This window comes from Erinaceus europaeus, chromosome 12, assembly GCF_950295315.1.
Source record: "Erinaceus europaeus chromosome 12, mEriEur2.1, whole genome shotgun sequence".
NCBI lineage: Eukaryota > Metazoa > Chordata > Mammalia > Eulipotyphla > Erinaceidae > Erinaceus > Erinaceus europaeus.
The window spans coordinates 67,128,324-67,142,985 of NC_080173.1; the positions used below are offsets into that span (position 1 = coordinate 67,128,324).

Genomic DNA, 14,662 nt, shown 5'->3' on the forward strand with positions numbered 1-14,662 from the left:
TCCAAGTTCTACTTTGTGTTTCACTTTTCTGTTCTCATTTCTCAACTTCTATCCATGAGTGAGATCATCCTGTATTCATCCTTCTCTTTATAGCTTATCTCACTTAACATGACTCCTTCAAGCTCTAAGATGAGGTGAAGAAGATGAATTCCTTTTATTTTTAACCAGAGCACTGTTCAGCTATGGTTTATAGTGGTGCTGGGGGCTGAACCTGGGACCTCAGATTCTCAGGCATGAAAGTCATTTGCATAAATATTATATTATCTTCCCAGCCCAGAATTCATTATTTTTTCATTAGTGATTTAATAATGATTGACAAGGTTGTGGGATAAGAGGGATACAATTCCATACAATTCCAACCACTAGAGTTCCATATCCCTTCCCCTCCACATTCTTTATCCCTCTGGGAGAATTCATTATAGCTGAGTTTTAACATGATCTTCATCATTTTCTGTAAGAGATTCCAACCTAAAATAGCCTCAGTCTGCAGACTTATCATAGGGAGATGAGAAATTGTACCTATGTGACTACAACTGTATGATATGTTAATCACCATTCCAATAGAGGAAAATCATTATCATCATCATCATCAAATTCAAGCACATTTTGTATAATCTTGATCAGAAATTATAATTTAAGTTAGCTTACTGCCTGAAAAAAATGCACATTACATAAAGTTGGAGTTTTCCTTACCTGGCCTTCACCAACTGTTTCAGTATCAATAACTGTAATGATACCTGGGACCAATGGACTCCGCCTTGAATTACTATGGATGGCAATGTCATCTTCCGTCACACCTGAAGGCAGTGTGCCAGTCAGCTGAGTCACTACTTTGCCAACCATTGTAAGGCCTGTCTTCAGTGTCTGTACAAAAGAAAGGTAAAATTAATTGACACGTTTTTGGATTCTGACCAGAACTATGCACTTTTGTTAATTCTCCTACCCCTTAAATTCTTTATTCTCTCACAGGTTGAACTGCAGCAGTGACTGAAATTCAGTCTAAGTTGCTATATGTTCTAAAGTTTCAACTAGAAAATCAGTATTAGTTTGAGTAGTGTCCCATCAGTCAGCACGGTGAGAATAAAGTCATAGTAGTGAAAGAGCTTTGTTTACAAGGTGGTATAATTACATTTTTCTTTAAAAAAAAATGTTTTGGGAGCTTGGACTGTAGCTCACTAGCACATCACATGGCCACTCAGGTTCAGTTTCCATCACCACATATTTTGGAGGGGTACCCTCGACTCTCTGTTTCTCACTAAATAAATAAATGAATAAATCTTTTAAAATAAGTTCTTTGTATACTCTCCTGATTGCAACATAACATACACAGAGTAATGAATACAAACTATGGGATATACTTTAGAATACTCTATTTGTAATAGATTTTGTTGAATGAGAAAGACTCCATCACTGGTAAAATTCCCATCTGGAAAACACTAAACTTCTAAAATAAACCTATTACTATCCTGCTATAGAGTATTGTATATCAAGATTTGGTATGTTGGAAGCCAGGAGATTACTCATCTAGTAAAATCCACAGTTTACCATGTTTGAGGACCTGTGGTGAAATTAATTCCCTAGTACTATGTAGGAACACCATACACAGCACCACAGAGAAGCTCCAAGAGCAGGGGAGAAGTACAATGGTGCCTATCCTCCTCTCTGTCTCTCTCCCTCTCTGTCTCTTTTTGAAATTGAAGTAAAAATACACCAGGCTCAAAGACCCTGCAACATTCAAAAATAGGAATGTTACCTTATCAAAGCAAGGACTGCAAAAGCTGAATAAGGGCAAGAGACTGGCATACTTTAACGATGACTCTTTAGTCACTCTCAGGCCACCCCATCAACTGGGGTCCTAATTGGGGAGTCCTGAGATTCCAAAACAGACAGGATAGGCCTAGATCTCCAGTAGATCCCTATCTCCATTGTCATAGGTCATCTCCATCAGGAACAACACAACAGACCCCTTTGTGGAGCCCCATAGGACCTTGCCCTCAATGTGGATCGACAACGGTAGAGAATGTTCCATCCTCCAGAGGGAAGCTGGATAACATACTCTATCAACCACCTGAGGAAGATGGGTCCTGAAATTGAGTCAGCTTAGACTGTTCCTACTCATGACCACAGAATGTGAGCTCAGACTTACAGGGATGCAGAGGTTACAAAGGCTTCTAAGCTGACTATGGGCCCTAGATAAAATTGATGGGGCAACAATATTTATACACTGTTCCCATATTTGGGAGCCACTCTCTTCCCTCATCCAGATTTCTAGCCCTTTTTCCAGCCATGAGTCATCTCCCCAGACAGTAACTTGCATATCAGAGGTCAGGCTCAGTTAAAAAACTAGTATAAACATGGGCCCTTTGAAATATAATGAAAATAGGCCTACTAGCCATCTTCAAGAAAGAGACCCCAAATCTACATCTGCAATATTCCAGCCTTTAGGTTCATGATTAGTCAACAACTTGTTTGGCTTTATATGTTTACTCTTCTTTCAAGCAACAGGTTCCAGATGCTAACATGATGCCAACCAGACCTCCCTGGGTAGATAATTCCACCATGTGTCCTGGAGCCCTGCTTCCCCAGAGCCCTGTCCCACTAGGGAAAGAGAGAGGCAGGCTGGGGATATGGATCGACCTGTCAACGCCCATGTTTAGCGGGGAAGCAATTACAGACCTCCCACCTTCTGCACCCCATAATGACCCTGGGTCCATACTCCCAGAGGGATAAAGAATAGGAAAGCTATCCGGGGAGTGGATGTGATATGGAGTTCTGTGGTGGGAATTGTGTGGAGTTATACCCCTCTTATACTATGGTTTTTGTCAGTGTTTTCTTTTCATAAATAAAAAATTTAAAAAATAGACATGTTACACCTATGTTCATAGCAGCATAATTCGTAATAGCTAAAACCTGGATGCAGGAAGTCGGGCAGTAGCACAGTGAGTTAAGCGCACGTGGCACGAAGTGCAAGGACTGGCGTAAGGATCCCAGTTCTAGCCCCCAGATCCCCACCTGCAGGGGGTCGCTTCATAAGCAGGTCTGCAGGAGTCTATCTTTTTCTCCCCCTCTCTGTCTTCCCCTCCTCTCTCCATTTCTCTCTGTCCTATCTAACAACAATAACTACAACAACAATAAAAAGCAAGGGCAGCAAAAGGGAAAATAAATAAATGAATAAATAAATAAATAAATAAAATATTTTTAAAAAAACCTGGAAGCAAAACAGGTTCCCAACAACGGATGAATGGCTGAGAAAGCTGTGGTATATACACACAATGGAATACTATACAGCTATTAAAAACAATGAACCCACTTTTCCTGACCAATCTTGGATGGAGCTAGAAGGAATTATGTTAAGTGAAATAACTCAAAAAGACAAAGATGAGTATGAGATGATCCCACTCAACAACAGAAGTTGAGAAAAAGAACAGAGAGAAACTCAAAGCAAGATCTGACTGAGTTTGGAGTAGAGCACCAAATAATAAATCTGTGGGTGGAGGGTGAGAGCAGATGTTCAGCTTCACTCAGGGGGAACCCCAAACAGTCCTTGGTGGTGAAATACACTCCTATTAACTTGCAGTATCATAAATCACTATTTAATTAATATGAGAGGGGAAAAACTGAACGTCTCAAACCTTTTAATGCACAGAGCATAGGCTGAATATATGTTACTTCAATCTAAGCACTTAAGACTTCAAATGTGTAATCAGACTGAATTTTAATAGTGGTCACAAACTGTTAATGCATTCCTAATAATGACTTGTTCTTCGAAATGTTGACTCTTCTAAAACCTTAGACCAGGGAGAATAGAAACAACCGGTGGCGTTACTTTATAAGACACAGCTATATATATATAAATAATGGCAAAGGACAGAAGTTATGGTGATGTCATGTATGATACAGCAAATCCTAACAATGGGATATTTCAAAGTTAACCCAATTGCCAAATAATGTGATTATAGCAATTGCCTTCTTAAACCCTAAGACAGCAGGAACCTCCTGCTTCCTCTATAAAGCCTCTATTTCCCCCAGTCCTGGAACCTCTAGAAAGGGTCTCACTTTTCCTGCCTTTTCTCTCAATTCATACCAAATGATACTGCATCTGCTTATCCCAACCAAATCAATGCAATGAGTGCCACCTCAGCATGCTTCACTTCAGACTGTGTCCAGAGATGTCAGGCATGGAATGTCAACCCTTCAGCCTCATTACTCGGGTGAGACCTTTCCTTTCACATAGGATTCTCTAATTCCATTTCAGGTAATTCACTTCCTAACAAAGTCCCAAAACTAGAAATAGACCAGGTCCCATGAGATAGGGCATATGTTCACATGTATCCATAAGTTAGGGCAAAACATATACCTGAAAGCAAAAGTGCACAATAGTCTGCAGTGAGTCAATCTACAGCAAGCAAGTAGAAAGACCTAAAAAGACACCATAAACTACCCAATGAAATAGTTTCTACTTAGACCTAAATACCCTCCTCACCTACTTCCTATTACACTTTCCTCAGTCACTCTAAATCTAACCTTATCAAAGCAAGGACTGCAAAAGCTGAATAAGGGCAAGAGACTGGCATACTTTAATGATGACTCTTCAGTCACTATCAGGCCACCCCATGAGCTAGGGCCCTAATTGGGGAGTCCTGAGACTCCAAAACAGACAAGATGGGCCCAGACCTTAAATAAATCCCTATCTCCATTGTCATAAGTCATCTCCATCAGGAACAACACAATAGATCCCTTTGTGGGCCCCCATTGGACCTTGCCCTCAATGTGTATCAACAACGGTAGAGAATGTTCCATCCTCCGAAGGGAGGCTGAACAATATACTCTGTGTTCCACCTGAGGAAAAAGGAAATTTGGGCAGCTTAGAATGTTCCTACTCATGACCACAGAATGCAAGCTCAGATCTATAGGCATGCAGAGGTCACATAAGCTCCTAAGCTAAATATGAGCCCTAGATCAGATAGATGGGGTTTACAGTCAATAGTATTTATGCACCTTTCTCATATTTGGGAGCTACTTTCTTCCCTGATCCAGCTTTCTAGCCTTTTTTTCCAGCCATGAGTCATCTCCCCAGACAATAACTTGGGTCCACCTGCATATCAGAGGTCAGGCTCAGAAAGAAAAAAAAATAGTATAGTCATGAGCCCTTTGGAATATAACTAAAATAGGCCTACTAGCTATCTACAAAAGACACCCCAAAGCTTCATCTGCAATATTCCAGCCTTGAGGTTCATGATTTTACGTTTAACAATGTGTTTGGCTTTATATGTTAACTCTTCTTTCAGCCACCAGGTTCCAGATGCTACCATGATGCCAACCGCACTTCCCTGGGCAGATGACCTTGCCAATGTGTCCTGGAGCCGCGCTTCCTCAGAGCCCTGCCCCAGTAGAGAAAGAGAGGGGCAGGCTGGGAGTACGGATCAACCTGCCAATGACCATGTTCAGTGGGGAAGCAATTACAGAAGCCAGGCCTCCCTTCTTCTGCACTCCATAATGACCCTGGCTCCATACTCCCAGAGGGATAAAGAATAGGAAAGCTATTAGGGGAGGGAAGAGGATATGGAGTTCTGGTGGTGGGAATTATATGGAGTTGTACCCTTCTTAAACTATGGTTCTTGTCAGTGTTTCCTTTCTATAAATAATTTTTTTTTTGCCTCTAGGGTTATCGCTGGGGCTCAGTTCCTGCACTACAAATCCACTGCTCCTAGAGGCCATTTTTCCCATTTTATTGCCCTTGTTGTTGTTGCTATTGGATAGGACAGAGAGAAACTGAGAGAGATGGGGGAGACAGAAAGACAGTCACCTGAAGACCTACTTCACCACTTGAGAAGCAAGCCCTCTGCAGGGGCTTGAACCAAGATCCTTAGGCTGGTTCTTGCGCTTTACACCATGTGTGCTTAACCCGCTGTGCTGCTACACTACCTCCAGGTACGTTTTTCATGTGACCTAGGGAACAGCTGCATTTCCCAAAATATTATTCCATTAAGATGCCATTTAACACTAATAATAAGTAAAATTTCACAAACATCTCATAAAAACTGCAGCAAAGGTGGGCGCGAGGAATCACATCATTGCAAGACTGGCCAGCTCCTCATGGGGCGTGAGCACTTCCACACTACGATCATCATCTCTGGCATTATGCTATTCCACTGCAGAATACTGTGCCCCAGTATGGTTCCGTAGCCCCCATGTCCACTTGGTCGATTCCAAATTATATTCCTCCATGAGGATCATTTCTGGAACCATCCGTTCCACCCCGGTTCCATGGCTGCCAGTTCTTAGCAACATCCCCCCACCAGATATTCGTCGGGGATGCGGCATCATCTAAGTTCATTTCCCACGTCTATGCTCGACCGGACCTGCCAATATACGCGGAGATCTTCGCCCACCCTGTCCAACGCTTGACGTCTCGTCACCCAATCTGGTCCCCTATGCCTACACTGAACTTCTCTGTTCCAGTCTCTTGGAAACAGAGTTGGCAGTCAGCTGAGGTAAAGAACAAACACCTCATCACAGACCCCTGCAAGCGTCAACCCGGCTTTGACCTAGCACGCTATGATTGGGCCCTCCTCAATCGCTATCGAACAGGCCATGGCCGGTGTGCCGCTATGTTCCATCGCTGGGGAGCCAGAGACGACCTGAACTGCCCCTGCGGCTACAGACAGACTATGACCCACATAGTCAACGACTGCCACCTCTCCAGATTCAAAGGAGGTCTCGAAACTTTACATCAGGCTCAACCTGACGCTGTTGACTGACTACGGAAGAAGGGCAAACGCTAGAAGAAGAAGTAAAATGACAGGTCAAGAGCTATCCAGCTCCAGAGCCAGTATTTATAAAGCTGTCTTAAAACCAGGTTAAGTGCACATGGCACAAAGCGCAAGGACCGGTTAGGATCCCAGTTCAAGCCCCCGGCTCCCCTCTTGCGGGGGAGTCACTACACAGGTGGTGAAGCAGGTCTGTAGGTGTCTCTCTGTCTCTCTTTCTCTCTATCTCCCCCTTCTCTCTCAATTTCTCTCTGTCTCTATCCCACAACAAATAAATTTAAAAAATTAAAAAAACAGGTTTTTAATCATTATGCAGTAGTGCTGTGTAACCTACTCCTTTTGCTACCTTTGATCTCTTTGTGAATTCAAAACAGACAGATAGGCTATGGAGGGTATGAAGATCATAAAAATGTATCCTAATGAGTACTTTAATAAAATGATTAGCAACACTATTTGCTAAATTCATGCAAAAAAACATGTAATTTATAGCCTACTGAAACCAAGAAAAAGCCACAGATCAATTGTAATTGTTTTGTTCTGTGCTAGAAGTTCAAACTGCAGTGACTATAAAACACATTAGTGCTCCTCAATTAGCAGTCAAACATTTGTTTCAATAATTCACAAGAAATGACTTTACACAAAGTCTGTTAGTGTTGTCAAGTAAGACTCTGAAGGACCAACATAATCAGGTGCCGCAGTGAACTTCTGAGAAGCCTCTGCTGATGTATTTGCAAAAGTTAATGGAGATCCTCCCACTTATCTTAGCGATCCCTTTATCAAAGGAAGGCCTTTCAGTTTTCAAGTCTACTTGAACAGCCAGCCCCCTCACAAACCCATGAGACAATTATTTAATATTCTTCTACCAATGGATCATAACGGAAATAAAAGTGAAGTAACGAGCACAGAGAAAGCTTGCACCAGGTCGAACCACAAGGCAAAGGGGAAATGGCCAAATAAGAGAAGCAAGAGAACATGCAGAAGTGAAGGTAGGCAAAGTATTGAATGGTATATTTCATAATCAAAGGTTCATATTACAGGTAGAGATTTTAATATTTCTCAAAATTTAACAAGATAGCATTAACTTTCTTTTTTAATGTTTTTTTTTTTTTTAAGAAAGACTTTATTTCACAGAACAGAGAGAAATTTAGAGGGGAGGGAAGAGAAACAGGGAGACAGCTGCAACACTGCTTTACCACTCATGAAGCTTTCTCTCTACAGGTGAAGGCTGGGGGTTTGAACCTGGGTCCTTATGCATTGTAATGTGTGCACTTAACCAGGTAAACCAGCACCCAGCCCTGCTCAGTAACTTTCAAAATAAGGTGTGAGAAAGGGATGGTAAGAGTCTTCTATATTAGACACACATTCTCCACCTCCCCCCACTCATTCTCTCTCTCTCTGCTTATTAAAAAAGGTGTTCTATATTAGAATTAAACACATTAATGAGTAATAGTACCTAAAAGTAATTCTATTTTATTATATACCTTTATTTAGATACATAAATCATCTCACATTAATCTTTTCACTTGATTTTTTTCAGTAGGAAGGGAATGAGCGTGCATGGCAAATTCTTCAAATCATATATACATGTATTATATGTATCATAGTCTATGAATAAAAAAATCTAATTTAGTCAAACAGAAAATTAACTGAGTGCTCAAAACCCAAAGAAGTTAACTTTAAATTCACTACAGTCCTAAGAGCGATCACAGAACTGAACTGTACCCATAAAAGACATAATACAACAAGAAATGTGTGAGATATCCTACTGTCATCAAAATTAAATTGGGCACGCTATGTTTTCTGCTCTTTTACAGTCAGATTTGCCAAAGGGTCACTAGTCATCTCTAGCCTTTCTCATGCTGTATCAGTTGTCTTCTCTGCCCATTAGTGCTAATGCGGCTGCTTCTCACAAAAGCTGTTAGTTGTCACTAAGAAGTTATCAGATAACCAGAGAAAACAAAGGCATTTGTATTCAATCAATTCACCACAGTCAGATTAAAACACATTAAAAGGGAAAAAAAAATCAAGTAGTACAGGGTACTAAAAAATATGGACCATGATTTATATATCAAAATCATCAAGTTTAATGATAAATTTTTCCTTTATCACTATCATGAAGAATTAATCACCATTACAATCTTTAAAAAAAAAAAACTTTTAGTTTCATTTGTTAGACAGAAAAAGCCAGAAATCAAGAGGGTAGGGGGAGATAGAGAGGGAGAGATACAGAGAGATTCCTGCAGCCCTGCTTCACCACTCGCAAAGCTTTCCCCCTACAGGTGGGGACCAGGGGCGAAGACCCAGGTCCTTGTGCATTGTAACATGGGTGCTCAACCAGGAGTGCTCCCCCCTTGGCCCCACCATTACAATCTTAATGTAATTTTTCCCCTTTCTAGGTAACATTTAAATGTATAACATGATAAATTTTCATAAGAGATTACACTAACATATTAAGATTACAAATCATCATTAATAGTAAAATCAGTAGAATATATTTACAATGAAACTCCTTAACTAGCCTTAGAGTACTATTTTTGGCACACCATGAAAAACTGGAATTTTTTTTTACTTTAGAAGGCTTAATATGCACAAAACTAATTTTCACAAAGTGTCCAATAACTTAATAAGGAGAAACTGCCATCGGGTGGGCACACATCATGCTAATTTTCCAATCTTTCCTATACAAAAATTTCACACCACGGAAGTAAAATAATGATTCACTCTATTTATTGTAGGAGTTTAGATTATTAACTAGACAAGGTTTAAAAGAAATCTCAAAATATAAATGCTCTCTAACTCAGTAGTCTGTAAGTATCAAAAATAATCATTATATAAATACAACAAAGATTTTAAATGTCTTTTTAAAATGGGTATTGATTATAAATTATTGTCAACTTATAAACACACATTTATAATATATATATATATATATATATATGTAGATATCATACTGGTTATGCAAAGAGACTCAAAAGTCCCAAGTTCAATCCCCTGCACCACCATAAGCTAGAATTGAGCAGTGGTCTGGTAAAAAATAAACACACATTTAAGTAAAGTATACAGAAAAGGGTATAATTAATGATAGAATGAACATGCTAACAAGAAGAATTTGATGATTTATGTTCATAGCTATATTTCTCCTTCATTGTGTAAATTTATAAGAACATGAATAAGCAATGAAATCAGGCAAAAGCAATCAAACATTAACCACTTTATGTATAAGCTAATGGAAAAAAATTCTATATTAGTGGAGATATTTTATCGGTAATCATTGGCCTACTAGAAAATGACTGGCTTAGTAAATTATCATCTATGGGGAGACAGGCAGTAGCATAGCTGTTGGTATGCATGAGACCCCTTCTGTTTCATTTGGTTTAAATCCCCCCTGCTTAACACTATTTTATTTACATAACCACTGTTAACAAGTTCCACCCTCCCTCCAGGGCATTTGTGGTTCAGTGATAGGATTCTTGCCTAATCTGCCCCCTCTTTGTCACACTCTGATTTTCACCAGTCACTTTTCTCTCCACCCTCTCTATGTCACATCCTGTTTCCACCCTACTTGGGAAGTATATATAAAGACAGCATTGTGAGTTTTAGAGTACTTTACCTTGAGTTTAGCTTAACTCGTCTTAGATTGTGCTGTGTCCTGCATGAATAAAGAGATACTGCCTACAGCTCAACTATGAGTCCCTGGTCGTCTGTTACCAGCCCGGCGAAAACAACATAACCCATCGAAAACAACAGCGTAGGGGGTTAAGCGCCCCACGTGGTGTGAAGCACAAGGACGGGCATAAGGATCCCGGTTCAAGCCGTGAGCTCCCCACCTGCAGGGGGGTCGTTTCACAAGAGGTGAAGCAGGTCTGCAGGTGTCTGTCTTTCTCTCCCCCTCTGTTTTCCTCTCCTCTCTCCATTTCTCTCTGTCCTATCCAACAATGACGACATCAGTAACAACAACAATAATAACTACAACAATAAAACAATGGCAACAAAAGGGAATAAATAAATAAATAAACATTTAAAAATCATCATTTATGTAGTTACTCAGGAATTTAAATGAAGACAAGAATGTGCCCTATACAGTATTATAGGGAGTTGAGACTCTTTTCAAAGCTTATGTAGTTTATTCACACTTTGAGCTAACAGTTAACAGCTAAATAGTTTGTGAATAAAGCCAGTCACTTTCATTTCATTTGACATAAATTTTTTAATACACAATGAAGGCAAGTAAATAATGTGTGTAAAAATTCTGAAAACTAAAACAAATAGTACTGTAAACTTAAAGATTTATTCATTACCCCCCTTTTGAGTGGAAAATATGAAATGCTTCTCTCATCAAACCAAGAAACACATTCTAAAGCATTTTATCTTAGTGCTGTGATCAATCTTGAAATACTTTCATATTGGCTTTACATGAAACAGTGTGACCTTTGATTCCCTCCCTGTGGTTTGCTTTAAACTGTTGTTCTTTTCTGAATAGTTGTGCTTTCTATTACATGCTGTCATTTAGATTCAGTATGTCATCCCTATTATTAGAAATGTTTTGTTGTGTATGTCACAATTCAAAAGGACAGTGATTATAAGAATACCTTATAATCAGCATAAAGTTTGGGACATCATAAAAATCAACCCTCACAATCTCACACAAAAAGAACTAACTTCACAAACATGCAAAAAGTAGTCCCATGACATGAAAGAATCTTTGAATATGCCAAGAGTTTGACTTAAATTTTCTTAAGGAATAGTATTCTTTCTATGTCAAGAAGACTCATACTAGTTCAAAGATGTATGAGAGAAGACAATATAGGTAGAATGACACAAATCACAGTAAAAGAATCCAGAAGTCACTAATTACATGTAAACATGTAAAGCTTCTTTTCAAAAGTGGTATTAGTTAGATTACAGAATTTAATCTAGGTAGTAGACATAAGTATTTAAAACTGGATAGATACAAACTCTATAATTATACTACTGGAAAATTATCTATTATTTATGAGCTTTATGAGACTAAATAACTAAACTGTTCACCAAATTTCCTGAGGAACAAAATAATCCTGACTTCTTAAATTTACTCCACACTGGTGATGAAAAAAGGAACAATCAACACAATTTAGAAGAAAAAAATGATAATTACTTCACATAATCACCACTTGCAGAGACTCTTGGGATACTCACTTTAGCAGCACTAATGACTGTGGCAGTATACGACTGAATGTTATCTCCACAGGCTCCACCACGAGACTGGTGACATCGAATCAACTAGAAAAAGGGAGAAAAGGGATAAAAACAACTAGTAGAAACTCATTTCTATTAAACTGTTTAAACTCTACATGTTATTAGAATAAAGCTTATTTACCACACATAAAAATAATGCCGGGTGGGAATGTTTACATAAGTGTATTCAGACAAACAGCTAAAAGCCCTGCAGAGACACTTTTACTCCTTTTTATAATTTACTGGTGCCACTCAGGCACTTTTATACTCAAATACAAATCTTAATTACAAGATGAACAGTCTTTAACAATTCATAAACTCTGAAATGGTAGGATTTGGAATCTGGCAGCCTTTCCACAAATAAATCTCAAAAATATAACCAAAGGACTTAGTCATGACTTTCTAACATTAAATATTTAACATGCTAGCAAATTGGAGGGTTGCTGTTTTAATTCTTCTAGAAAGATCGTAAAAGGAAATTTGAAGAACAGACAAAACACTTTGCTACATTTCTATTTCCAACTGTGTCAGTGGAAATGTGGCACAAATCATGAGGCATAAATCAGCTATGACACATATAGTAGCTGTCCACTTCAGAGGACTTAACAGTTCTACCATTAGAATGAAGGAAAAAAAAAAAAAAGGAAGAAGTCTTTATTCATGCCTGATGTAAACAAAACCCCGCCAATTTTCAAAGTGAATCACCACTTGACATGCATGATTCTCTTGTGTGCTGAGTAATAAACCAGAACTAAATTATCTAATACTCCCACATTTCCCATATTTACTTCTAAAAACCAGTCCAAGAGGTGGTGCAGTAGATAGGGTTTTGGACTCTCAGGTCTGAGGTACTGAGTTCAAACAAGCAGTGCAATGGTAACCTCCACTACTCTCCTTTTCTCTCTCATAAACAGATAAACAGATCTTTCAGAAGAAAAATATTTGCCAGATGTTTACATTTCAAAATGTTATTCAAAATGAGAATGAAACATTAGGTCAGTTCTACACTGCTATACAAATTATTAAAAGTCTGTGAAATTCATAAATAATATTCTCACTCAAAATATAAAAACAGAAATGCTCCAAAGGTTTACATGCCTGAGGTTCCTGGCTCAATCCCTGGTGTCACAACTACAGCTGTGATCTTCTCTGCATCTCTCTAATGTAATAAATATTTATTGATAATTAATAAATAAAAATTAAAAATAGTTTCCTGTAGAAGGAAGTGAATCAGATGGTAGAGCACAGATTTCTCAGCTATGGCACTGGTTTTTAATATTTCAGTTTATTTTTAAAAATATTTATGTATTTATTTATTTTCCCTTTTGTTGTCCACGTTGATTTTTATGGTTGTTGTAGTTATTATTGTTGTTGTTCTTGATGTTGTCATTGTAAGATAGGACAGAGAGAAATGGAGAGAGGAAGGGAAGACAGAGAGGGGGACAGAAAGATAGACACCTGCAGACCTGCTTCACCGCCTGTGAAGCGACTCCCCTGCAGGTGGGGAGCCCGAGGCTTGAACTGGGATCCTTATGCCAGTCTTTGCACTTGGCGGCACGTGCACATAACCTGCTGTGCTACCACTCAACTCCCAATATTTTATTTACTTTATTTTTGAGAGAGAGAAAGAGACACAGAGAGAAATACCAAAGCTCAGTCTGGCTTATGGTGGTGTGTGGGGATTAAACCTAGAATTTTGATGGCTCAGGCAAGAGAGTCTGTTTGCATAACCATTACACTATCTCCCCCATTCCACCCTGGGTTTTAATCCTCAGCACTGACATATTACCAAGCGAGGCTCTAATGTCTCTCTCTCATATTTATATTTTACATAAATATAAAAGTTATAACCATGCCATCCAGTAAGATTGTCTCATGTGAAACTCTCTCAAGTGTAAGAAGTTTTGTAAAAAAAAAAAAAAAAAAAAAAAATGAAATTACCTCATTACAATATTAGTACACATAAAACAGTGAAAAACGTTTAAAAGTCAGAAGGCATTAAGCTATCTTACTAACTGGTGACTGAAGTAGATTCAAGTCAGAGGTGAGAAAGTTGGCAAATGGCAATCTGTCTGCTACGATAGCTTCACATAGAGGGAAATAGGAGACTAGATGGTGGTGGTTTGCTGGTGCATGATGGTGGGAATGGCCTAAATTGGAGGTGACCATGTTCTGCAGATATCTATTATGAAGAGATAATAAACTGTGCCTAGGTGATAACAACTGCGCTGTAAACCATTAATCACTGCCCCCTCAATAATTTCTCCCAAATCTTTTAAAAATTTTTATTATTATCTTTATCTATGTACTGGATAGAGACAGTCTGAAATCAAGAGGGGAGGGGGAGACAGAGAGGAAAAGAGGCAGAGAGACAAAAAAGCCTTCATGCCTGAGGGCCCAAGGATTGAGGTTCAATCCTCCAGAACCACCACAAGCCAGAGCCAAAAAGTGCTCTGGTAATAAATAAACAGAAATGAATTTTAAAAAGCAATAATAAAATCCACCCTGGAGTGGTGAAGTTCCAGTGACAACAAAAATAAATATATAACTTAGACCTGATAAACAAATATCAAATTACTGTTGTGTAGCACCAGAGGTGGTGCAGCAGATAAAGCATTAAACTCTCCAGAATAAGGTCCTGGGTTTGACTTCTAGTACCACATGTGCCAAAGTGATTC

The 14,662-nt window shown here is 38.9% G+C and overlaps 1 protein-coding gene across 12 annotated transcripts in view; it reads right to left on the bottom strand.

Moving 5' to 3' along the window:
* BCAS3 (BCAS3 microtubule associated cell migration factor) overlaps positions 1-14,662 on the bottom strand; it is a 654,611-nt gene that overhangs the window by 495,347 nt on the left and 144,602 nt on the right. For all 12 annotated transcript variants that reach the window (XM_060203882.1, XM_060203884.1, XM_060203878.1 and 9 more), the window contains exons 11-12: positions 11,946-12,029; positions 694-864 (exon numbers count right to left, since the gene is read on the bottom strand). In XM_060203882.1, coding sequence (XP_060059865.1) covers positions 694-864; positions 11,946-12,029 — 255 coding nt within the window. The remainder of the gene's footprint in view (positions 1-693; positions 865-11,945; positions 12,030-14,662) is intronic.